Below are 27,424 nucleotides of genomic sequence, written 5' to 3'. Positions count from 1 at the left end.
TGTCCACAGGATGCCGATGCATTCATAGATTCATAGATCTTTGGATTTCTTCAAGATACAAATGTACAAATATCGAGGCTTACTTTTATATTAAGCTATAAGCAATTTAAGCTCGCGTTAGATGAAGCTTCATGCAAATTTCAATTGGTTCTTAACTTAATAAATCTTGACAGACATTTATCACAGATGTATCAAATTTTGTCTGTCTCCAAAGATTCCACGATATATTATTCTACAATTTGATTTATCGTATCTGCAATAGTTTCAAAGAAAACAATTTGTATTACTGACTTGTTATTGTAAATAAAAAGCAGATATCCATGATCTTAACCTTTCTTTCATCACCTAATAATACTAAACTGCATATATAATAATGAAAAATAGATTTGTACGTTCGTCTTAGATGTCAGATAACTTTGTACAAGATGAAATTTCGAAAATTTCTCAGGGAGAGAGCTTGATGATTGTGCAAGAAGTGTGGAAGAAGTTTGCATTGGAAATAGATCGAGAGGCTTGGCTTAAATCCAGAACCCATTCTTCCAGTGAAATTGCATCGATTAATAAAACGCGGTTACATTTTTGCGCCTCGATGGCGCTTCTCTGAATTTTTTTCATCTCTCTCTCTCTCTCTCTCTCTCTCTCTCTTTCGTTATCTCGAGGTTATCGTCGAGACGTGTTAACTGCGACGAATGATCCGCAATACCATGTGGAAAGTTCGTGATTAAATCGAAAGAAACGAGATACATCGAATCGTATCGTATCGTAATAATTAACCGCAATTAAGCAGAGTTTTAAACGACCTCACAGAGATATCCCCTGCATTTCTATCGTGCTGTTCGATCATTTAATCGCGTAATATTCTCACACGAGGAGCAAGCATAGTAAGATAAATTTAAACTCGAAAAGTATTTACATACTTCGAATGACAAATTCGTATTGTCAAACGAGTTTCAACAATTTATTTTATTTTAACGAATATTTTCCCTCGATGCAGGAAAAATTAATCGCGTTAGAAGATAATGTATTTTCAGCTTTTCTGATAATAGCATTAAACACAGTTCCACGCAGAATGATTACTAAAGAATTTTTGCAAAGCAAGTTTTTGTATCTTTCTTTCTTTTTTTTTTTTTTTTTTTCCCCACTCTTCTCACGAATTGAAGGAGTATGAACGTGTGTTGACGAATCCCAAGGGTGCAGTTAATCGTGGTAAATCGAATTTCCATGCTCGAAATCTCGACAAAAACCCGAGAGATAGCTGATATGAAGAATTTCCATTTAATTTGTATTTAAATCGGCTTTTAAGCCGTCTCCTCTTTTATTCTCGTTCCATGATCGAACAACTGGAATATACTCGTTTACTTAACTAACTACGCGATCTTTCATATGTCTGGAAAAATTTCGGCGCCCTCTCACGAATTCGTAATTATTTTCTCTCTTTGCCGAATTCAAAAATACATTTTTTCTTTTTTTTTTTTTTTTTCTAAATTAAAAATATTTCGTTTCGTGACATGAAAAATATCTATACACGATGTACTACTCAGGGATTGTACGTTTGAATGAAATATCGTAAACGTGATTATAAAATATTTCAGTGAAGAATCTTTTATCAAAAAGTATAATTATAAAATTATAAAAGTACAACAAACGTGTATACCTGAATGTTGTTGCTATGCAACTCGCGAATGCATCTTTTTTCACAATTTTTGTAAATAATGATATCGAACATATTAATTTTAATAAGAGATTTTTACTGCTCCTTTTCCTGGATTAAGCGCATTAAAAGAAATGGAAATTGGCTTATAAAAATGCGTTTGCAAGTTGGAAAAAAACGTTTTTAAATGTGCACATTTGCGAAAAGAACCTGTTCCGAAGAAGATTCGTCGTAAATTACGCTAATACGTCTTGAAATGAGCGAGCAATTTACGAGAGAAAACTTTCCAAGTTTTCGATGAATATATATTTTACGATAAAACGAATGTTATTAATTCCTTTCTTTTTTACCTTTAGTAAAAAAATACAAAAATTATGAGTATATAATAAAAAAAGGATAATAAAGAAATGAACGTAATTTTTTTTTTTTTTTTTGAAAACGAAAAACATTTTACGTCTCAATAATAATCCTCTTCTCGATGCTAATAGAAAACGTAAACGACTCCATGAAAATGTTATTAAAAGTTGCTTCTTTGACGTGTGTCGGATCGGAAAAGTTACGCGAATTTTTCAACTTCTTGGCAACTTCAAGTCGTTTCGTGTTCGAAATATTAAATAATTGTTAACAAGTTAGATAATTTTTATTTCTCTAATTTATAGTAGAGAATTCAAATCCATTTCCGATAAGAAGAAGTATTGTTCATAAAATAAGTAGCACAAAAGAATAAATTTTCTTTCTTCGTGATAAGATTAACGACAACAAGTCGAATATAGATTTATTCATTCCTTGTTGTTATTTTCGTTTCCCCATTAATAATCAGAAATTGATAATAATAAAAAAAAAAAGAACCCATAGTTTCTGCAATTAACCGATAAATCATCGATAAATCCAATATTATTATCCCATTCATCTCGAAACGGTTAAATTATTCCGGAGTTTGTGCATACTCGGTTGATCTTCAAGGAAATTACGACCGATCGATGCTTATCTCGATGCGAGGCTGCAAATGTTGTTCCATTAGAAACAGCATGAATTACGTCACACGCATGTAGAGTAATAGTGTTGTTAGATACAAGGAACAGCCCTTGGAACTGTTTCTGACGTTTACGAGGTTTCGTGAAACAATAAACTTCTCCCAAACGGTGCTCAAATTAGAATCGAGAAATAGATTAGAAGGAAGGAAACAAGTTGAAGTTGAAATATTAAAATAAGAAATAAATTCTTTTTAAAATAATGAATACATTTTGAACAGTGTCGTCTTCTCAACTAATTCAAACGATAATCTCGAAGATTCTACTTTTAGTACTCCAGCATCGCTGAACGTTTTCGATAATAAATTTAATAATTTATCCAGAGATGGATTGACCAACTCTGGTAATAATTATCAAGTGTTCTTGAATCATTGGTAGCTACTTTTACAATATTCTTCGTGTTGTGCAATACCAATTACCAGTTATCCTTTGAAATATCTTTTGAAAATGGAATGCTCTTCAGAACCAGTGTCACGAGTGATTTCAAATAATCCATTATTAGAGATTGTATGTAATTATGGGAAGGAGACATTTTTTAAAAATGTTCATTGACACTAGAGCAGAAGAAATCTGAAGAGGGCCATAAGAGTTTTCAAAATTTCTAAAAATAAATATTTCGAATCTCTTAATAAATTATCAATGTGGAAAATCTGCGAATAAGCAAATAAATTTCTGATACGATAATAATCGTTGATTCGTACGCTGGCATTCTCGCAACTGTATTAATGCGAACTAGAAGGCGATGTCAATGGAGATTAATCTGCGAGACAAACGAAATTTAATGGAGCCTAATGCAGCTCTTAAGGCCGCTCGATCCTAACAACATGTCAAACGCTTAATTCTTTCTTTCGCAGCTGTCCATTCTGATTCAATGATTCAGCAAAAATTAAACGTTACAATAAACGAAAAACACGATCGAAAATCACGTATTTAAATCCAATCGAAGGACAAATTAATTTTTTATCACGTCCTTTTCTTACGCATGTACAATTTCATTACTCATCAACTAAAAACTTTGATTAATGACGATAATAAACGATACGCACTTTCACTTTTCGATGAAAAATTTCTTTTATTTACCGGGCTTACTAAAAAAAAAAAGAAAGAATCGCATCATCGAGTCAAACTTTCGAAACTTGGAAAAAAGAAAAGCGAAGCAAATCCTTTTTTAAGTCCATTTTAAAAATTGATTCGACAGTTTTCGAAAAATAAAAGAAAATGGAATTAATCGGAGTAGTGATGTCAGGTATCCTTCAAGTTACTCGACAAATTACTCTCGCGCACACGGTAAATTTAAACCGGCAGAATCGCGAGATTATTTGCATTACCATCCACGAGTCGTTCAATTGCCACCGACTGCTATGAATATTTACGACAGCCGGGGAGGGAAAACCTATTTCGACGGTGATTGCAAATATACGAATCCCGTGTATCAATTAATCGCACAACGTTTTCGTTTAAACCAAACTTCGACCCCTTTTACTTTTTCTCCTCTTTTTTTATTTTTTCTCGCTCCTTCAGGGAAGGAATTAAAACTTTGCCATGATACTGAAATTGCAATGGTGTCGCATCAAAGCTTTTAAAAAGTGTCCGCGCATTAAAAGCAGGGAGGGAAACAAAACTTTCGGAAAGTTTGATTTCTAATGTGAAAAGTTTCTCCCCCCTCCAACTTGCGTTTCGTTTAAATTCTATTCTATACCCCATAAGTGGATAAAAATCAACGGTTAAAAATAGAAGGAGGCGTGAAATCCAAATTCCAACCAATTTCTCCACGCATTTTTCAATGCTATTCTCTCGCGTAAATAATTCCTCGGCGTCGTTCCCCCCTCTCGTGTCACGGGGGGCATTACGAATTCCCTGTCTGGTAAGAAACTGGTTACTTTCTCATCGTCGAAATCTCCCGAGTGAATCTGACATCCCGAAAGAATATCGATCATCCATAAGTCGTCGAATCGCAATACAAATTCTCTGGCGTATAAATATAAATTAAGCGAAAATTTGTTAAAAACGATTCAATTATCGTTAAACGCGATTATTATTTGTTCCGTGCGATAAAACAGCAATATTTTACAATCGGTTCATTCATCACGGTTACACGCATAATTTTGCGTTGATCGTAAACGAACCGTTCCGGATTAAAACGTGCAGCTTTATAGGATCACGCGATAAATTTGTCAGACGAATGCTCCGCCTGTCCTCTCCTCCTCTCCCCCCACGAAAATGGGAACGAATAGGCCGCCGCTCGATATCGTTCCCACGTCAAAAAGCACCTGTCCCCCCCTCTTTCTCTCTCTCTCCGATTCGCTGCACCAGGATCAAATTGATGACGAGTCTCTATCCTTCGATCTTGTTAATTTCGATCAATTCCCTATTTTATTTATTATTTATCTTCGCCGTGATTCGATGAAAATTATCGAATTATTGCAAGGTGCATATAATAATAAAATATAATACAATTTTTCACAAATCGCGTGATTTTTGCAACGCGCGATATGAAAAAGGGAATAATAACTCGAATGCCAGAAGCTAATTGAATGCAAAATAAGCAGGTAGGAAGAAAAGTGGCAACGACGCTCGGATGGTTGAAGTAAGATGGCGGATTGAGTTTCAATAATATTATAATTGCTAGGCAATCATAAGAGGAGACGGGTTGCGCACAACAAAGTATCGTTCTACATGGAATTTAAACAGATCTCGATTAATCTATATTTCGCAAGATTGTTTTTCATCTTTTCTTAAAAACATCATCTTTGCTTCAATTGCTTGAAATAGGAGGGAACATTTTCTAGATCGTTCAAGCAATTGCAAGTGATGCACGCGAAGAAGTTTATATAATTTTAAACTCGGAAATTGTTGTGTAAAAATAAAAATTTCAAAGAAACGATTTTTAAAAATTCGAATTAGTTACAGTTTATCTTCTAGGGATTTTTCTTCTAGATAAGAAAAGGAAAGAATGATGTGGAACAAGAATTTTTGCAAAAATTCGTCCACCCTTCGAACGAAATACGGACGGCCTGGATGGACGAGAAATTGTCTTCCTTCGCCGTCAAATTTAATCCCATCGATTCGAGGCGAAACGGGGCGATTCCCATCTCTTGTTAATCGTTACGCGCGCAATTTGCCGCGCGACAAGTTCATTACCATCGGCTCACTCTCTCCAACTTAATCAACGTATCCTCGACACGCACTCTCCTTCTTTTATCAACGCGGCCGTGTTTTTCCCCCGCGCTTTAATTAAATTGCGATTAATTCGTGAATGAGCACTTGCGGGCAAAAGATTGAGCAACAAAATGATCGTTCCAGAGAGAGATATGTAGAGGGCTCTGGAACGAGAAAAATTGTGAAATTTTGTGAAATCACAAGATTTATTGTAATTTTATTTTCGAGCTGCGAATCGGTTGATTTTTCGAATTTGCCTAAAACAATAGTCAACAACTTTTAAAAATGCATCTTGCTGTAGGATTCTTTAATTTTCTATTTTTATTTCTGAGAAAGTGAAATTATTACACATTGATGTGTTATATAAATGTTTCTTCGATTTTAATAAAAATTGTAGAATTAATATTCCATTGAGTGCAAAAAACAAAAGTTTGATTATAATGATAACTTAAAGATGTCAGAAAAGTTTTTAATGATAAATTTCATTTTGTTGATAAAATAGTGGAATTTCAATTAACGTAAGAAGAAAAGGTTTAAAACGGTTGGCTCTTGGCCAGTTGTGTTAAAATTTATAAAAGAAAAAGTGCTTTAAATTAAATGAAAATTCTCATATTGAGAATTGAATCAAACTGTGAAATTTTTACAAATGAAATTTTCATTTATTTTATTTGTATTAAGTTTTGAATCTTGAACTTTAAATTTTAAATCTACTCATGTTGTACTTGTGTAACAACATCTGTTTTAAACTACATGTCTGTTTACTTAGAAGATTCATATAACTATACAGTCGTACACAAGTTGCTTATATATCTCATGCATCTCACTACATAAAGTAATTTTGAATTATTTGTTTTAAAGTACACCAAAGTTCTCAAGTTCTGTGTTTCTTAATTCTTGTCAAATCTAATGAAAGCAGAAAGCTTTCAGAATGGGTATAAAATCAATAAAGCAGCGCAGTATATTATTTCTTATGAAAACATGATAATAATAATAATAATAATGTAGATCTATATTATTCATTGATCTATAAGACATATAAAAGATTCGTGGATCCAAGGTTTTTTTAAAATATCGATCGTAGATGCGAAAACGAATATAAAAATTGAAAAATTTGAAAATTTCAATCTTGTTTACTTAAGTTAAATGAAGTGAGAAGAAGATTTATCTCTGTCATACTGCTGCCTCGCTCTATCATCATCCCACTTTATCTAATGCAAACATGTTAATAAATGATCCTTAACTGAAAATATCGTATATCAATTTTTCTAATTGTTTTAATCTTCGTATCTTACGAATATAACAATATCTCGCGTATTTCAATATATAAACTATTTTATCGAGTATTTTTATTTCCTTTTTTTTAAATCCTTAAGTAATTCTTAACTTTTCTCTCTAAATAAATTCTATGAATTTTTTATAAACGCAACGAAAGTTGTATTATTACTTCGATTTAATTTTTCTTTTTAAATTTAAATAATTAATTAGTAATTAATATATATATATATATATATTAATATCAAAAATTACTAAATACTTCAAAACTCTCGCTTCCCATTACATATTAACGTTCCAAATTTTCGTGAAAATTTTTCCTTCTGAAATTACAGCTTGAAATAAAAGAATGGCAAAAGAATCCTCAGAATCTCGAATTCCAAGCTCGGTGAATACATGATCAAGCGGAACGGCGATACATCTGCCGACACAATCATCGATGAAATTGCCAAGACATCTTGCCATTCGTACCAATCCTCGAAATCTTGCAAATTTGTTTCGATGAATTTCAATGACAATGAAACAATCCATCCTTCCCTTTCAAAATCAAATTCTTCTGTGGGAAAAGTAGAAACAAACGCAGCTTCTTTGATATTTCTTTTTTACAAGAAGACGAACAAAATTTATCTTGTTGGCAAATATCGTTTAGCTTGTCTGATTTTGTTGCTTCTACCTTTCAATTAATTAACATACGATATTGCGTTAAGGATTAATTATTAACTTCTCCAAGCTACGTATCGATTAAATTATACTTATTACGAATTTGATGATTCACTCTTGGTCTTGGAGATCTTCATTTAACGAACGAAATTTTAAAAATGTAACTGTATGACATAACCATAACTTATTTGAATACGTTAGTGAGATTATTTTTATTCACTGCCCATGTCGATAATGTTTGAGGGATGAAATTAATGATAAATTGTTATTAAAGATATTTTTATCTTAATAAATATTTATATGAAGATTCCCCATATTCTTCTGTTATTTGATGTGTACATTATTTCTGTTCGCAATAATGTATTTATTTCTTTATTTATTTATTTCCTAATGGCAATAAAAAACCATGGAAATAAAATTTAATTTGAAATATTATTGTACAATTATTAACACATGTTAATTATCGAAAGGAAATCGAAAGTGTTTAAGAAAAAATTAGAAAGCGATGAAAGTAAAGAATAGGCAAAAGTATAATTACAAATATCAGGATTCCGCAAACTTCTCGCATTAAAAAATTCACGCGATTTAACGGTTGAACGGAGAAATTCTTCAAAAATTTCCATATTCGAACAATTTCGTTCCAACATGTAAAATGTTTAAAAAAAAATATCATAATCATAATTTCACAAGCACAAAAATTCGAAAAAGCATCTCGAATTAACTGAAAATCGATATTTGTATCATCTCGAAAAAGATAAAAAAAAAAAAATGTTAATGAATATACACTTCTAATTGTAATTTATTCCATGTAACGTTTAATCATTTTTAAATTTGATATATATTTTACATACGCCACGCCTGGCGATAATAAGTCTTCGTCAAAGTTATCTTTATGAAAGTTCGCGGCTAAGTCTCTCTCCACGTGCATAGGTAAACATATGGATCTCACCAACTAACCAAGCCTCGGCACACAGAGCATATAAATGAGTATGGATGACTTTGGGAGGTTTAAACAGGGACATCCATTTTCCATCCATTGATCAGGTGAAGAATATCGGGTCAACAAGAATATCACGAAATATAATATTTAACGCGATAAAATTGAATATATCGTAGAAAATTATCATTAATTTTTGGATCACGGCTGGCAAAATCGATTAACACGTTGTGGTTCGTTGTTTGTTGGGCAAATACATTGTTAAAAATAAATTTTACTCGCTCAAAAATTATTTCAAGCTATTTTAAATTGTTACTTGTTTCATCAGTGGTTATTAAAGTAAGTAAGTATTTTTGATAATTTCATTTATTTAACCTCTTTCGATGCGAATAAATGTTGGGTACGATTTATAAAATGGTATTTCAATTTTTTTTTTTTCTTCTACATTTTGCGATAAATTACGACATAAAATTTTCAATATTTCTACTTCACCTATATTTTCCGTAACATTTCCCCATCACATGTCGAATAAATAATTATATATTCTCGTTAGAACTCGTTAAGATTCGTGACATTTTGTTAATATTTTAAATTTTTCCTCGATAAAATTGAATATATAATTTTTCCTAGCGAACTGCTTCTTTTTTTTTTTCTTGTAACGTCAGTGATCGAAGATAAAAAAAATTTCAGAAACGATGCAAGGAAAGTATGTTTTCTTGCTACTGTAATCTATTTCCCAACTGTCAAGTCGGCCGTGTCGACAATTCGATTTAACTTCTTGGATAATCGATTTAATTTGAATAAATTTTTCCTCGCGTCGATTTTCGTCCCATCTCGTGCACGAGAATATATGAAAAAGTTTCGTAGAAAAATTCATACATAATTAAATATATCGATGTACAATCTGTTATAGCATTGATTGGAATGTGTATATTAAGATGATTTTAAGTGAACAGTCAAGAATTTAATTCGAATTTAATTAAACGCTTTAATCCGCATTAATCGATTCGACGATTCAATAATTCACACTGCTTTCTAACATGCTTTCGAGACGAATTCTGTTTGTCTCGCTTGCGATTTTCATGATATTTTTACACGATAAAATTGGGTGTCGTCGTTTTCACGATTTTCCTTCCTTTCGTTCGAATTATACATCGAAATATCTGGACACTTTTTTCTTTCTTCTCCTTTTTCTATAAAACCGTAGACGAAGTACGAATTCGTTCGCGATCGATAAAACAAATTATGAGTTCCTCGTGCGCCTGGGATATTCTCCAGTTGCAAAGGATTTGATTTCACGCGTTTGGAAATTGAAAGTTAAACCGGTTAAAAGGGAAAACTCGTTCGTTTGTTCGAGATAAAATTTCGAGGAAGATTTCGCAGGGCTCGATATTGAAAAATTATAATAAATGTTGAAATTTTTTGTAAATGTATCCATTATCCTTTTTTGGGGAGGGGGGGAGGGAGAGGTGAAAATTTTCCTCTTTGCTCTTCGATTTTCGAGGATACACGTTCTGAATGAAATTAAAAATTAAAGAATATTGTTTCCTGAAAATTATATTACTAGAAACTACATATATATATATATATTATTAATTTAATTGTAATTGCACGAATTGGAATTTCATTAACGTTTATTTAAAAAACATCTTACATTTAGAATAATACCAAAATAATTTTTATTTTTGAACAAAAAGAAAAGGTTGGAGCACATACTATAATCATATTTTTTCATCTTAATATTTTTTGATCTAATTTGACATAGAATATAAAAATTAAAAAAGTTTATACCAAGTTATAGCTCGATTGATACTACTTAATTCTAAAAGAAAATAAAAATTGGAAACAGGTTGTTGAAATTTATAAAGTGGCCCACGAAACTATTACTTTAAAAGAAAATTCACGTAAATCTGAAAATCCTAATTTCAATGAAAGTTTGTGCGTAAAGCATGATGGATCAGAGCGTGTGTATACAGCTCTGCAACTTCTTTTTGAGCGGAAAATCACTTTGAGAGGACGAAATGTGAACTTTAAAGTTTTCGTTTAATAGAATCTTTTATAACGGAGCAACAGAACGTTAAAAGTTGAACAATTTATAAATTTAAAGTTTTAATAAACTTGTACTTTGAAAAATATCGAAACTTTAAAGCACCTCTCTTCAAAAAAAAACTTTGTACAAGATATCCTGCAATTAGGTAGAATCAGGTGAACAGAAACCAGGTGATTTCGCTTTCGGATAAAATTCAAACAAGAATTTTCAATTTACGCAATTAGAAAATCGATTATTTTTCGATTGGACGTCAATGAATTGTGTACACATACGCGAATTGTCCTTCGAAAAAAATCAAAATAGCCAAAGAAACGCGTAATCGAATTTTCAAATTCAATGAAAAAAATGTTATTCCACATTTTTTTGTCACTCTGAAATTGCCAATTTTGCTTGGAACAATTTTTTCGTCAAACTTGTTCCGCTTCGAAAACGAAAGAAATTTCGCATTTTACATTCTACAATATAAACGACATTCAATACGACTCGTAATTCAGAAAAGTAATCGACTCGATTTAATACTCTCATTTACAAACGATTCGAGAATAATTTTCACGATAATAATAATCGAGCAAAACGACACTAATTTTTCGTTCGAATCGATGGAGGAACGATTTTTATTCCCCCCCAAAATTCTTCAGCCGATAGGAATGGATGGTGACACGAATAAAAGGAGATCTCGGCTGTAAATTGAGCATGAACGCGCATTCTTTGATCGAGATGCGGCCTGTGCCACGAGATTATGCAAATTTTATGATCAATAATCAGTGCTCTGAAGAAGGTCACATTGCGCCTATAACACGGACCGGTATGCATTACCATAATCTTAAACGCTGCCTCTCTATTACGCCGCTTATTGCGAATAATCGCGTTAACTGCTGCCTCTCCTCTCTCTCTCTCTCACACACACACATTTTGTTATCGCTTCTCGACATTTTGCAGCTGTGCACAATGTTACCGTTAATCATCGGGTCAACTTATAACTCTTGATAAAGCTCTCTCTCTCTCTCTGTTGCCAAGAAAATGCAATTTCGTCGATTATCACGTTTTCGAATTTCGATTATTACGATTTGGAAAAATTGTTTTCGTGGAAACGATGAGTTTAAAGAGTGTAGTAATCGTGATAATTGGATATTGCGCGCACATTGTGTAATCGGATAATTGAATTGATCGGAAATTTGAAAAAGAAGAAGAAGAATTTTGGAATTCTTTTTTTCATTTTTGTCGCGATATCCAAGTTGTGAAAATTTGATGATAATTGTAAACGAAATTCTTAATTTGCTCGTTTATAAATCTGTAATATATCATATATAGATAAAATATTACAAGTGAAGAAGATACGTATTTGAAGAAAATAAAAATTTTATTGTGCAATTTTAATTGGTATTATTAGTGTTGTCGTAGTTATTAAGTGAATAGAGATGCAATTCTTCGGTTGACTCCCGGTTCTTTTACGTTTCCCGTGTTCAATGATAAATTATCACATGGACGAGATAATTCGTTTGAATAAATGTGATTTTCTTCTTCTTGGAATTTCTAAACAAAGATGAGAATCCTAATAATCTAGAAATTCCATTAAAGATATTTCACGCATATTCTATGATACGATTGTCGGAGTAAAATAAAACATGAAACGACGTTAAACGTGATTTGTCTACTTATATCGATAATGCCGAGCTTTATCGTGACCGTTGACTTTAATATCTGCATTGTATGTTAAAAATTACATAATTTAAGTAATATCAATTGAGAAATGAATTATCGAGATGAGAAATGAATTGAGATAGGAAACGACAAAAAAGAAGTTCGAAGTCGTTGAAATTTATTGCTTAATAAATTGTTGATTTTTAATTTTCGTTTTTCTAAAATTCAATGTGTACAATTGTATTATATGTTTTTGGCGTGAAAAATTATTCAAAATTATAATAATGCACCGTTAAAGCTCGAATACTATTTTATCAATTGTCCGATTAAAGAAGAAATCGAGTGTTGAACTATACTTCGAATTCGAGTATATTCTTATATTAAAAATTGCAGTTCATAAAAAGATTTTGAAAAGAATGCATTAAAGAATTAGATTAAGTATTTTTTTTTTTTTTAATTTTTGAATTTGTGAAGCCAAGTAATTTGATTGATGTTACTTTCGATAAAGTTATAAATGTCGAAATTCTTTTATTTCAGAGAATTTCATCGTTTCATCTGCAATTTAATATCATTATGATATTATGTATAATTGGAAAAATATTTCAAGATATTTGTTTACTATGTTTTTCGTTATTATACAATACATTTCCAATTAAGATTAAAAATGTGAATTGTTTAGATAAGATTGCGAATTTTTATTGCAAATATAAAAAGTTTCGTAATATGTCCCGCATTTTACATAAATGACGTAAATATTTTTCTTCTCGTATTATTTTCAATGATAGTTAAATATTATAAATATTATCGAGAAAAATTTTATTTTATCGACACATTTATAAAAGGAAGAGATCCTAATGTAATATCGAAGCAAATTTAAAAATTAAAAAAATGCTGCAATGTAGAACGATTTCTTTTTTTTAATCTACAAATTATTTTTCTTAGATAAGAATATTTTTATTATTTATCAGAAAATTGTGAAAAAAATATTGTTAATATACATAATGAAATTCTTGATTATAAATATATATTATGCGTATGTACGACATAATTTCTTAAAATTTTTAAATAAGCTGTCTAAAAAACCCGTAGTCACGTAAATCTTAAATCGTAAAAACATTTTTCCTGCCTTTATTTTAAATAACGCATTCTCGATACGATATATATACAATTTTCATTTATATCAAATATTTCAAAATCTCGCAAACGTATTTTTCTCGCGTTCAAAAAGCCATGCTTCAAAAAAAAAAAAAAAAAAAAAAAAGAATTTCCAATCGTATTTTCCATTCGTTCTCGCAAACGATCGAAATAAAAATTCGCGTTATTCCGCCTGTTTATCCTCGATACTTTAAAACAGAAAAAAAAAAAAAAAAGGAAAAAAAAAATACCAAGCACACGAAGAAACGTGCAAAAAAGAAAAAAAAAGTAAAGAAAGCTTACTCTTATGTTTCGAGCTGCTCTTCCACAACCCCCTGAAGAATGACATTTTGGCTGCCCAGCGCAGCACGAGATCCACCAGAACTGAAATCTTTCCTTCGATCGTAATCCCCCACGGAACAGTCGGTACAGACGCGCCCTGCTACGCCAGGCTACGTTCACTCGCGAGACGCGGCACGATCCTCGATTTCAATAACATGTGCCATGCGTTAATACCCGGAGACGAGTCGAATTTCGTCGTGCGCGAATAAACGACGAATAAAGCAACGGGAGGGGGCTGGCTGCGTCGTGTTCAACCGGTCGCCATCGTCTCGGGACGAAAGTGTAACGAGAAGTGGGAAAGTTGGTGGAAAAGAGCGGTGGATCAGTGTGGAATCTCGAGTAAAGTCGAGTGAAGTCGAGTCGAAGGTTTTTGGCGAGGGAGGGAGCTGCGTGCGGACGTGTGCTATCGGGAAGACTGTGCGCCGCGATGTGAGCGCGTCCGCACGGAGTTTATTCCGCTCCCCTGTCGCGTACATGCGCATCCCCATCCCCGTTTTCATCCCCTTCCCCGTTCCTGGATTCCGGTTCAGCTTCCGAACCGGATCCCCGCCGAAAGGATAAAGATTATTTTCACGCATTCGCGGTTCACGTCGCGTTATATATCCTTTTCAATATTTTCTCTCTGATGATATTCTTTGCATTTTTTTTTCTTCGAATTTTCTCTTTTTTTTCCTTTTTTCTTTTTTTTTTTTTTTTTGGAGTAGATAGGGTGGAATGGATGCAGATTTGAAAGATCAGAATTAAAGGGGATTAGATGATATCGGTAAATGCGATGTTTTAATATTATTATTTCTGTGATACTATTTCCAATTTTTCTCTTTTCTCGAAATTTTTCTTTTTCTCTTCTTTCCGAATACAATTTCGTTTCGATTTTAAGATAGGTTTGAAATCTGGGATCTGGAGGGATTAAATGATGCGATTTTTTGTTGCTAAACGTATAGGTTAGTTACTTCTCGCTATTTCCAATTTTCAATTTTTTCCCTTTCTTCTTCTTCTTCTTCTTTTCAATGCACAATTCTTTGAAATCGAAATCAAAGGTCAAGTAATATAATTTTTTTATTAAGTTATGTATATAGATCAATGATTTTTCTCGATTCATGGATTACGACTTTATAACTTTCTTTCCTATATTTTTCCCATGATTCTTTCTTCGAATTCTCTGTTCTCTTCTTTCGCGCAATGATATTGAAAAATTTCGGTCGAATCGAAATCATCGGATTAAATAATTAGATTCAATTTTTTTTTTTGTTGGTAAATGTCTAGTTTAATTTACTAATTATAATTTTTAACCTTTTTTATAATTTTAATATACAAAAGTATATTTTCAATTCATAAAAATGTATTATGCTAATGTTGCAAAAACGACGTGTGACGTCACTTTAAAATTTATTCAATATGAATTCGTTTAATTCTTGAAAAATGTGACATTACATATCACGTTCAATGCACAACATAAATGATCGTGAAATTCAAATAAAAACTAAATAAAAATGTTCATCCGAGCATTCTAGATCTGATGTTGCGTTAATGGCCGATTACTGTCAACTGGGAGACTTATTTGCACCTTTTTCAAAGTCACATTTCGAACTATGATATGTTTGTTTTATATCGCATACGTAGCTATAAAGAAATCGACCATACACCATCTTCTTGCATTTTATATTAAACGTTTTCCCGTGAGGGGGGAGCAAATCGATAAATATATAAAACGTTTCGTGAGAAACGAAATAATAAATTTTTCAAGCTCGAGTCAATTAATTTCCTCTTTAACGATAAAAACGAAACTTCGAAAAAGAAATCTGAAACGATACCGTCGAAAAAGTTACTCAACTTGGGCAATTATCTTCCTCGTTGTTGCGAAATTTTTTTTATCCGTCCGGCGAGAAAGAAATTAAATCTAACTTAATTCGCACAATCGTTAAATTCGATAAAGTTTTAATACAAGTGTGCAAGTGTACTTACAGTCGATATTTCTAAAAATACTTTGACGTGGAAATAGAACAAACCACGCGCATATAAGGGGTAAAAGTTGGTGATGGGATCAAGTACATATATTGCAAGTAAGTTCGTACATTAATGGACTGGATCCTCTATAAATATCTCGAAAAAAAAAAGAGCAATACTACTTTCAAGTAGACTCGAATCTCGAATGGAACAACTCTATCTACAAGTGCTTGAAAAAATATAAAGCACCTCCAAACGTGATTCACACGATTATTCGAAATAGATTTAAAATCCTTTTTTTTTTTTTTTTTTTAATAATCTTTAAAAATGAAACAGCTATCGAAATTTTATCGAAAAGTCAAGATAGATCAGAGAAGATGATCCATCCATTATAAGTAGTATGTATTATTGGAATCCTATAAAGGAATCTTTCGTATCGAATTTCATATAAATTTATAAATACTCGATCCCATAAAGATATTGCTTTCTCTACTATTTTTGAACCTGTAACTTTCGCATTAAAAATTAGCAAAACTTGGATCTCTTTTCTTCTATGTAAAGATCCAACGATCTTCTTGAAAGTTTTAACGCGATTTAACCGCTGTCGTCCCACATTTTTCCATCTTTTGCAGAACAGTATTGAATGAGAGATTAAAAGGAAGTTAAACCTAAAAACTATCCAAGAGAGTTATTTTAAAGTATTGAATGAGAGATTAAAAAGGAAGATTAAAAACTATCCAAGAGAGTTATTTTAAAATATCTAAATAAAAGGAGTAACGTTCGTTGAAAGAGTGGATTTTTAAATGATATTTATCTTATATAATCTTGAAAGACGAATCTTCATTGACAAAAGCTATGAAACTTTATATTCTTCATCCTTACTTCACTTGTTATTTCTAGTTTCAACTTATTCCGTCTTGGAAAAATAAATATAAATAAATTCGTAAATTATTATTATTTTTTTTTCCTTAACTTTTTCTGTCAAGTAAGTGAAGTGAATAAGTGATAATTATAAAAGAAGTGCACGCAGTGATTGCAGAAAAATGTAAAACGAGCTTTTTATATTTTGCTAAAAAGAAATTAATGTACAAAATTAATTTGTTTATAGATAAAATATAGCAAATACGAATTAAGTAGAATTTTTTTTCTCATAATTTGATAGTACAGATATCTATTTCGACAAATGGTTTTTTAAAATAAAAATTTGAATTATAAAGATAAACTTCTCAACAATCTAAACAAAAAGTCTAAATTCGAGAATCGTAGAAATAAAATAACGCTAGAACTAAACATGTATAATTTGAATTAAAATAATATTTAAACTTTAGAATGGAAAAAGGAATAAAAAATTTCAATTTTATAAAAAATTTTAATAATAATAATAATATAAAACAATATAATAAATATAATATAGCAGCAGTAATAGAAAAAAAAGTTCTATCCTCATTAATCTTTAAACTCCACTTAAACCTACCAACGTTTGTTCCAAACACGATGCTCCAAGAAAATAATAAATTCATTCCAAACTGTTCTCAACAAAAAATCTGCTCTCCCTCCGTTGTCTCCTGCATTCCTGCTCCTAGTCGTGAAATTATCTTCAAAGCGAGACTCGTTTTTGACATTGAAACGACACGAAATAAACAAAATAATAATCGTTAATAAAATTTCACGACTTACGTTCTCTCTATCTCGCGATTGTCTACAATTTCACTGCTCGAGATCCTCTCTCGTGTGTGCGCGTGTGTGTGTGAGAGAGAGAGAGAGACAGACAGAGTCGTGAAGAACGTTCGCGAAGAAATTTACCGCGCCATTGGTAGGAAACAATAGGGAGAGGGAAGGGCAAAACGGCTGTGTCAAAAGCATCGAATATCGATGAGGCAGCGATTCTCTCGTTTCTCTGTACAAGGAAAAAGCTCGAGGAAGGAAAGGGGAGAAAGCATCGGTTGGAGAGGCCATCGCACCGTCGCGAAATGATTGGCAAGAGAAACTATCGGCACGAATGTTTTTCGATCCGCTACAACAACTTTTTGCTCCGTCCTTGGGACACGTATGGCGAAAATTCATCGAGGGCTGCGCTTTGTCCGCCACGATTTATTTTTCGGTATATCTCAACTCGCCCGATCCGACGACTTATATGCCGATAAACGAATGGAGGATTTCGAGGTAACGATTATTGTTATACGGGGTGACGAAAAAAGAGAGGAAAAGCTAACTCGTCGAAGATATAAATATGGCAGCGAAATATTGATATTCTCGATGAAGTTATAAACTATATTATATTATATTATATATATATATATGAAGGATACGAAGAATTGTAAGGTGGAGCAAGAATTTTTACGTATATAGGGTGATTCGTAACTTTTAGACAAATCGTAAATAGAAGAAAGTCTTGGTAAATAATGGATTGAAAAGTTGATATTCTCGAAGTTATAAACAAATTATACAGGATGGCTGTAAAGTGGTGCACGAAGAACTGCAGATAGAATAAGAATTTTTATATAGGGTGACGGGGGAAAAAGGATTCTTTTTCTAACTTTTGGATAAATAATGGATTGAAAAGTTAGTTGTTCTCGAAACAAAATTTTTATATATAGGGTGAGAAGAAAAGAGTTCGTAAGTTATGGATAATTTAATAAAAAGTATGTTATTTAAAATATACTATTTAAACTATTTAATATTTGTGCAATATTATAGTAATTTTGTTATTTAGGTTTATAAAATGTGTAAAAGTTTTCTTCAAGATTGTTTTGATAAATTGTTATTGTTTATCTGGAAAAATTGAGGTGCTGAAAAAGAAATCGCTCTATATAAGACATCATGTAACATATTGGATACTCTTCCATTGCTTTTACATAGATAAATTATTCAGAACTTTTTCAACTTTCAATATTACAACAGTTTTATTCAAAATCAAATTTTTTTATGACATTCAATTACGTTTATCTAATCATTTTTTAAATATTGTTCCGTGTTTTAAAATTTAAACATTATTGAATACGTATTCACCTTCGACAATAATCGACGTTTGAATAAGCGACATTTTATCTGTGGAAAGTTTGATAATTAGCGTTGAAGGAGTTGCAGAAATTTCTACTTTTTTCTTTTTTCAATTAAAAACTTTTTGATTGCAAATAAAAACGGTATTTTGTTAAATACCGTCGAATATGAGAAATGTCAACTCAAGTAATTTAAATTGAAACAGCAAATATTAAATGCACTAATTCTCATCCCATTCTATTATATATTACATTTAAAATTTACATTTCTATAAATTTTGAAATTTTTTTTCATCCAATTCATCTTTATTTTTAGTTGATATTATTTCTAATTTTAATAATTTTAATATGCATACATCAAGTTCACATCAAGATGTATTATTTCCAGTGAATTTGAGGTTTTTTGGTCTGAAATTTGTTGAAGGATTCTTTGATTCAAATTACCAACTTAACCTAACTCAATCTCTTAAGTATTGTTTGAAAACTTTTTGAAGCAAACAATTGATGATTGTGAGAACGAGCGAGTAAAAAGTTATAAGGATATTTCGAATCGAACAATAATAGATTCATATCATCAAAGTTACACGACTTCAAGTTTCATAAATTCAAGTAATTTTGCCAATTTGAATAAAGTTGTAGAGACACGGATGAAAGGATTGAACGAGGAAAACAATCGTCAAATATTTCTCGAGAAGTATTTTCAGTCGAATTACTTTCTACCATCCATGAAAATTCATCCGGAAAATATCGTTTCACCTCTTTATTTTGATACAACACGATACTCTTTTCTTTTTCAATTTCTCACTTTCTTCCCACATCTAATTAAACGAAATTTGTTTAACGTTTATTGTGAATATATTCAAATTATTTCTTGACGTAACGATTGTTACACAATTTTCAGTTTTTCTCGAGATTAACGTAATGCATTCAAGCTTTACATGTGTATTACATATAAAGTAAAGAAAATAAAAAATACAAAATGTTTCTTAAGAAAGAAATGTAAAAGAAAATACATGGAAGAATATTAAAGTTAATATTTTTTTCTACAAATTTGATTCGTTTATGTGAAAAAGACAAAGGATAAAAAAAAATATATCAACAAAATTTTGTTGTTGCTTGAGAATATCTTTGGTTTGCATCTGAATCTTGTCGTAAAAATTGCATTATGTTCAATTTAAAAGATAATTAGACATAAAAATATCATTTTTTATGAAAATATTTCATTAATATTCTTATCATATAATATTTCTGTAAAATCAAATTTGATTCGAATCATCATAGAATTATTTTTTTTTTAGAAGTTATTGCATTTTTAAATTCTTTTGACAAGAAGAAAGTTCAATTTTATTTTCCTCGAGTAAGAATGAGTAACTTGTGTTTTTCAAAAATCAAGAAAAAAAGAAAACTTTTCATTCATTAAAAATGAAAAAAACTTTAAAACTATAACCATAAAAAAAAAACCTATGCTGATAAATCAAGTTTGACTTTACAGGAGAGAACTAGTAGCATACCATGCGCAAAAATTGACAAAAATAGTGAGAAAAAAAAAATCTTACTTTCTTTGAAATATTTTCGAAAATATAACAAAAATCGATACTTTTTATCCATTTATCTTTGAAACCTAACCTGATGTTTTTGGCCAATTCTGGCAATTTTTATGGCCAGATTCGGATTCAGCACACGTAAAAAGTACGTAAGAAATATTCTCGAACAAACGAAATCTCGTTAGTCTGTTTTTTTTTTTTTTTTTTTTTTTTTTACATCATTTGCAAATGGAATCTTCGTGTTCCATTTTTCGCAAAAACGGGTCGAATTTATGGGAAAAAATATTAACAATGGTTAATCTTCTTCCGTTAGATTGTTGTATGTGAAATAAGCAATTTCACAAATCCATAAAAGCGGATTTTATTCAAAAGTAAGTGACGAAGTATTTCCATGAATAATAATAATTTGCGCGTCGATTTAAAGTTGAAGATGAAATACGCTTTGAATATTTTTCCATCGATTCTTTTATTCTTTATTTCGTCAAGTTTTCCAACTTCGAATGTTATTAATTAAACGACCTAAATTAAAAAATTTTATACAAAAATTATAATAATATACAAAGAAAATTTTTTTTCAATATCTTCATAGCCGAATTTGAAGTTTTTTCCAAGTTTTTGAGAATAAAAGTATCTCTACTTTTTCCTTCTTTACGTTTCAATATTCTTCTTCTTCTTCTTCTTCTTCTTCTTCTTCTCTTCCTTTACTTTATGCACATAAAATTTGGTTGCATTAGCCTGAAGAAATATTGAAAATCGTACAACGCGATATAATTTTGTTCAGGAGTGTACACGTGGATATCAGTTACTAGAACACTCCATAGATTTCTCCAAGAGTGGTTAAACACAGTGTTCGATATCCAGTTTCGAACTTCCGTAGAATTGCTGTACTAAACGGCAATAAGTTTGATTCTACCAAAAAGACAAAACCGTTTACAGCGTTTCCTATCTCGTCCTTTTATTTCAACTTTGTAAATACAGATATTGTCAACAAAAGACGACAGAAACGAAACTTTCGTGAAACATTAAGCGACTTTGAAAATTTCTCCAACCAAGATTCTGTCCAAATGATGGATCTCTCATATTCGTTTTGATTATCGTAGAGAAAAACGTGAAAATATTTTTCGCAAGATTAATCTTTTTTTATTTCGTCGAGATAAAAATATAATCGTTTATTTATATGATGCAATCGTTTAAAATTATTACTTTTGAAGCTTCGTTTGAAAATGTATATAGTAGATATAATTATTATTATACAAATGTATGAATGAAACGACACATTAATTGAGCCTTTTTTTGAACAATTTAAAATAAAGTATTATTTTTATGGTCACAGCAAAATTTCATATATATTGTCATTTCTATAATTTTAAAGTAATAACTTTCTTGTTTGTTTTTCCTGAACAATTAATAAATAATTATAATTCTACATTTATATTATATCATACTTTCTTCTTCAAATCTTTGCATTCTTAAATATCTAAAAATTTGCAGAAACGATGTATTATATATTAATAATCACATCTTAAATCAAGTTCGACAATATTTTATGTTTTTGAAGAATATTTCTCAAAATATCATTCATCACGATTCGAACACTTGTTCGAGACTTACGAAAGAACAAATTCTATCTTCTTAGTCTCTGCAAGGAAGATCGATGTTTCAATGTCTTGTAGATTGATGGGTCGTAACTGCGTGGTTCTAACTACGATTCTCGATGTGAATCGTTCTTCTTGTCCCTAAACTCAACGCCATTTTTTTTTTTTTTTTTTTTTTTTAGCAAGATTACTAAAAAGAATTTCAAAATACGGACGCGCTTTAAAAGTGGCTTTTCAGCGTAATTTGCTGTTCTGCGAAATTTTTTTAAAGAATCAAAATTGTAAACTAACATATTTTTCCATTTTATGCATTATTTTCGTTATTTCATTAATTTCTCAATAACGCGTTATTATTTATAATGCACAAGGAATCAACCTCTCAAGTAGTTATAAATAAATGTGTATCATGAAATCAAAACACCATAGCACAGAAATTATACATTGTATTATGCATTATTTTATTCAACGAACATGTCAGAATAATATAATAAGAATATAAACGAATGTAATATCCGAATGTAATAAATTTATAAAATTGTTTTGAAATTAAACGTACACCTCGATCCAATTAAATTAACAAAATGAATAATAAACGCACGACACCAACTATAATCATATCATCGCTAACCGATTATGCTAAATTTTCTCGAAATTCTATTTTTCAAACGATTCTTGAATTCTAGCAATCTTAAGTTCTCATACATACAGGGAGAAGGTACTCCAAGATGTGATCCACGAGTGACGCGTCGAAACAATCCCGAATATGAATTGCATAGAATTTCTCGGTCGAATAGTCGTCGATCGATAATACGTGTGAATTATTTCAACTATTTCGAAAAGGTGCATCCCCGACTCGACGAAGGAGCAGCGTGTGTACGATTGTGTGCGCAACACACAAGCGCGGATTTTCCACGGAGATGTGGCGCGAGAAAATTGGAAATTTGCCTGGCGAAACGGCAGCATTGTAAACGTGGAACACGCGAATCACAAGCGGCTACCATGTCTTCCAAGGTGGAACGTAATCCCGGCTAAAACTAGTTTAGAGCTTGGCAAGTGGTGTTGATACGTCGCTACCTTGCCATTGAATATTTATGCCGCCAACTTACTCTCCCTTACCGAACTTCTTGCCGGCATTTTTTTCGTTTCTTTTTTTTTTTTTTTGGTTCTTGTAAACAGTCTGCGCGTGCTGTTTAGAAATTTAAATTACGAAATGATGAATTTTATATATTTATTTATTATGTATATAATTGAAATTGAAATATAGGGATTTGTATAAAAATTTATTCCCTCTTATCCCTTTCGTGTTAATAATTTTGACAACTTTTGATATCGATTTTTTGTACGGTATAGCTGGTTTTACTTTCGAATATAATTATTTATTTATTCGATTTAGAAATTTATATATTAACAGGTGGAGACAATGGATTTTATGGTAGGTGTGAATGAAATAAATCATATAAAAATTTTATACTCTTCGAGAGGTTTTCTCTCTGGTTATTTTTGTTTTTATATAACTTTAATTTGTTATGGTGAATTGGTGGTGGTTTGCTGCAACTTTTCAAATCTATTATTCGACTTTTTTTTTTATATATTTGATCATTCATCGAGTTAGGATTGATTCTTAAATGATTCTAAATAGTAATTCGTATAATTGTGTGTGTATTTCGTTGTTTGAAAATTTTTAAAATTTTTTTAATTCAGTATTTTAATTTCAGTATTATACCGTTTCGATGCAAGAATAATTTAAATAATTTTAAATAATTTTTCATAAAAAAACATATGATTAAATTTGTTTTTAAAATAAAATTTTTGTTTCAATCAATTCAGTTATTTCCTGAAACGAAATTCTATAATAAATTATAGTAAAAAAAAAAAAAAGAAATACTAATTTTAAATATATTTTAACTTTAATTTTGTGATACTTTAATGAAAAATGCGAAACGATATGCTTGAGCTCATTTGTTCTTGCCTTTCATACAAGTTAAATTTGATAAAATTAAAAAATTAAAAATAAACTAATAATTTTTCATGAAAAATAGCCAGCTGCATCGATCAATGTATTAAGAAAATAAAATAATTATTTTTTCTATCGAGTTGCATCCTTCGTGTTATAAATAGTGAAACATATTTCGAATAATAAATTGTGCACAAAAATAACAAATAGGAAATAATTACATTTACAGATTAAAATAGGAGCTTGAATAAGTAAGCTTGTATGTATCGCGTAACTTGATCAATTTTTTTCATAATTGGATAAAAAATTTTTTTATACGTGTACGAAAAAAGTTTAATTAAAAAAAATGAATTTATCGTCAATCCAATTAGACTGTGCACACAGAGTGTTAATATATTCATAGACAATATATGTAATTTCGACTCCAACGAGGAAAATATTCCATGCAATATTTAATGCATTAATCCAAATTACTTACAATAAATTATTCGTAAATAAAAATCAAATAATTAATTTTTGCACTACCACTTTCTCTTTCGGTTTTTAGTTCAGCCACTTCGTGCGAAAATAAGGCGAACAATAATAATAATATTTTCTTTTAAAGCTTCGTTTTCAAGTAGATCAATTGAATCAAGTTTAAAAAAAATTTCAATTGACCAATTTCCAATCAGACGAGAAACGAGAAAAACACAGAATAAATTCTTTTTCATTGAAAAATTAAATTTTAGGAATTTTAAAATTTCAGGATTTTTAAACGCTCACAAAATTATAAACTCGTGTTAAAGTATACACAAAATTCGAGAAATTTTCGTTATCTCTCGAACAAAATTTTGTTCGAAATAACGTCGTTAGCCCGATTTCGCTTTTTTTATCAGGTGGCCTCCACCTGGTGTGAATTAAATGAAATTACGAGTACTACTCTTGCGCGCTCGTTTTCTATTCTACAGCTGATATACACATAATCTCGTTATCACGTTGATTGGAAATTTTCTGGGAGACATAGCTGGCGTTTGCACGTGCTTTGAAACGAAAATTCGATGAATCTCCGTATTCGAATATATATAAGACGGCCTTTACGATACTCGAAACTTATTCGAAAGGAAATATCGGGAGGGGATTCCCTTTTTTCAAATGAGAAAATCTTGGTGCATTCGCTTGAACGCGAATCGAATGGACGGCTCGATTTGAATATCGCGAATTTATATGTATTTCGCGATTAAAATAATCAGAATAACGCGAAACAAGGATTCTACAAATATATACTTTTTAGTAGCTTGAAAAAGAGCTTGAAAGTCTCCTTAAAATTAATTTTTAACGTTTATTGATAATTGAATTATCATTAAATTTAACCTGAATTTACTTATCCAAGATTATTTGTATACGAAAAGAAAGTTTTAAAGAATTACTATTCTTAAATAGAAATAAATAAGAATTTCTTGGCATTCAGAGTTTATACTCGTGGTTTGAACGCTTTGAGGAAAAAGCAGTCGAATAATATCGAGGGATACTTTTGTTACAATAAAATCGAATAAACTTTGACGAAACCGAAGAAAAACGATTGCGTTGTGTTCCAGACTCCCGCCATTTTTTTCCTCCACTGCTATTTTCTCCGTCTCTCCCTCTCCCGTTAGAGCCAACGTCGCTTCTCCCCTGTCGATTCAATCATTTTTCTCCTTTTTCTCACCGAAGCTCTTCTCCACCTTTCCTCTTCATCTTCATCCTCTTCAACCGACGATCCAGTCCGGTTGTCGGTTCGTTTTGGTCCCTTTTACTTGTTTCGACTCCTAGCGGCACGAAACTCCTCCTCTTCGTCTTCGAGATTTGAACCGGTCAAAGATCTCGCAGCAGCCGCAAAAAGAAAAAAAAAAAAAAAAGGAGAAGCCCCTTTGTCGTCTTTCCTCTTCGAGAGAAGCTCTTCGAATCTGCTCGCCGATCGAGTTTACTTTTCTATCAAACATAACGCGATAATAAGCTCTTTGTCGAGAAACGAGAGCGAGGAGAGATGTTGTGAAGCGACGATAACTCGAATCGGAGGGGAAAAAAAGTTTAAGTAGTTTGGTTTCGAAGTACTCGAGAAAGAGTTTTGCTTGTTATTCATTCGAGAAAATTAATATATATATTTTTGAAATTTTGTAAAAAAAGAAAAAATATTACAATTTTTCAACTTGAAAACTAGATGCATTTGTATACAATTTTATGAGAATTTTATTTCGTATTGTTATTCGTGATAGTTTATATGGAAATTTGATTGATTTGATTACAACGGGTAATTATACTGTATTTTACTATTTATTTGTGAGAAAAGTTGTGAGACACGTTTATGCTATGTATTTTATCCGTAGTATGAGTTGCGTTGAAGGTTTACTAGTGAATTCACTTCGAGTCCAAATGCAAATGTACGATCGTTGCAGTTTTTCTGTGCTATTTGATAAACGATGAAAAGGGATTTCTATACCTATGAGAACTCTATAACATATGAAACGCGTTGAAGAATATTAAATGTCTCTTACGAAGTGAAGAATGAAAAAAAAAAAATAATTTATTATCAAGGAGAACAATGGAGAAGCATAATGTAGTTAATCATCAAGTTAATAACTTAAATACACGTACTGTAATTAAATACATTTCCTCAAGATTTCTAAATGTAATATATATTTTTCGATTCTCAAACAAGTTTTTAATCCCCTTTTCAGGAAAACATTTTATTTTATCACGCTGATTAAATATTAATTTGTCTTTATGATTTTCACCTCTGGAAATTTTATCATTTAAAAAAGTCTTATAAATAAAATAGACAGTAATTCTTTGAATTGAGGAAATATACCGTTTTCCTTAATTGTAAATGTCATACTCTTTGTATCATCATACTTATAAATCAGTAATAATTTCACTTGTTTAATACCATTTAAATCTATTATATCAAAGTTTAAAAACCAGGCTTATGAATATACATACATAAATCTAATATTGATACAACTGCAATATACAACGTAAAAGGATTTCCAAAATGTAATGTCACAACAACGAAAATCAAATCTTCATCGATTCGCGAAAAACGACGTCTTCTTTACAACAATTGGACAACTCTACGTTGCGACATCAATAGGTCGAATTTCGAGGATTTCACAATCGATCGACCAGAAACAGGGATGGAACCAGGAGGAGATGAAAAAGATCGATCGAGGAAAGAAGAAAAAGCGTTGTGACCGTTAGGTCGTCGCAGGTGGAGCGCACGTATTCGAGAGCCGACGAGACGGCTGATGCAACTTCTGATGCAGTCTCTCGCGTTGGAAAGGCACGCGAAAGAATTCAGGGCTGAAAGTGTGTAAGTGTAACGCGACTCGTGTCTTGCCTCGGTTGATCACGGTGCGTGGAACGTGCTTGGGGAGGGGAGAGAGGGGGTGGAGGGGGGCGTGATGAAGACGGAAAGTGGAAAGAATGAACGAGCGCGGTCGGACGCGAGTAATTGGGCTAAACGCGAATACGAAACTCGGCTGATGCAACAATCGAA

At 31.2% G+C, this 27,424-nt stretch overlaps 1 protein-coding gene across 2 annotated transcripts in view; it reads right to left on the bottom strand.

Moving 5' to 3' along the window:
• Positions 1-27,424, bottom strand: part of LOC100867708 (low density lipoprotein receptor adapter protein 1) — a 77,054-nt gene that overhangs the window by 31,647 nt on the left and 17,983 nt on the right. The window contains exon 1 of one of the 2 annotated variants that reach the window (XM_086913892.1): positions 13,839-14,312. The exons of the other annotated variant lie outside the window; for it this stretch is intronic. Coding sequence (XP_086770018.1) covers positions 13,839-13,884 — 46 coding nt within the window. The 5' untranslated portion in view covers positions 13,885-14,312. Of the gene's footprint in view, positions 1-13,838; positions 14,313-27,424 lie in introns of those variants that run through there. 2 annotated transcript variants of the gene reach the window in all.

Source organism: Apis florea, unplaced genomic scaffold, assembly GCF_048593485.1.
Source record: "Apis florea isolate Af1SG1 unplaced genomic scaffold, ASM4859348v1 contig_3517_pilon, whole genome shotgun sequence".
Taxonomy (NCBI): Eukaryota; Metazoa; Arthropoda; class Insecta; order Hymenoptera; family Apidae; genus Apis; species Apis florea.
Note: the sequence above shows the minus strand (reverse complement) of the source record. Positions and strands in the feature narration are given on the sequence as shown.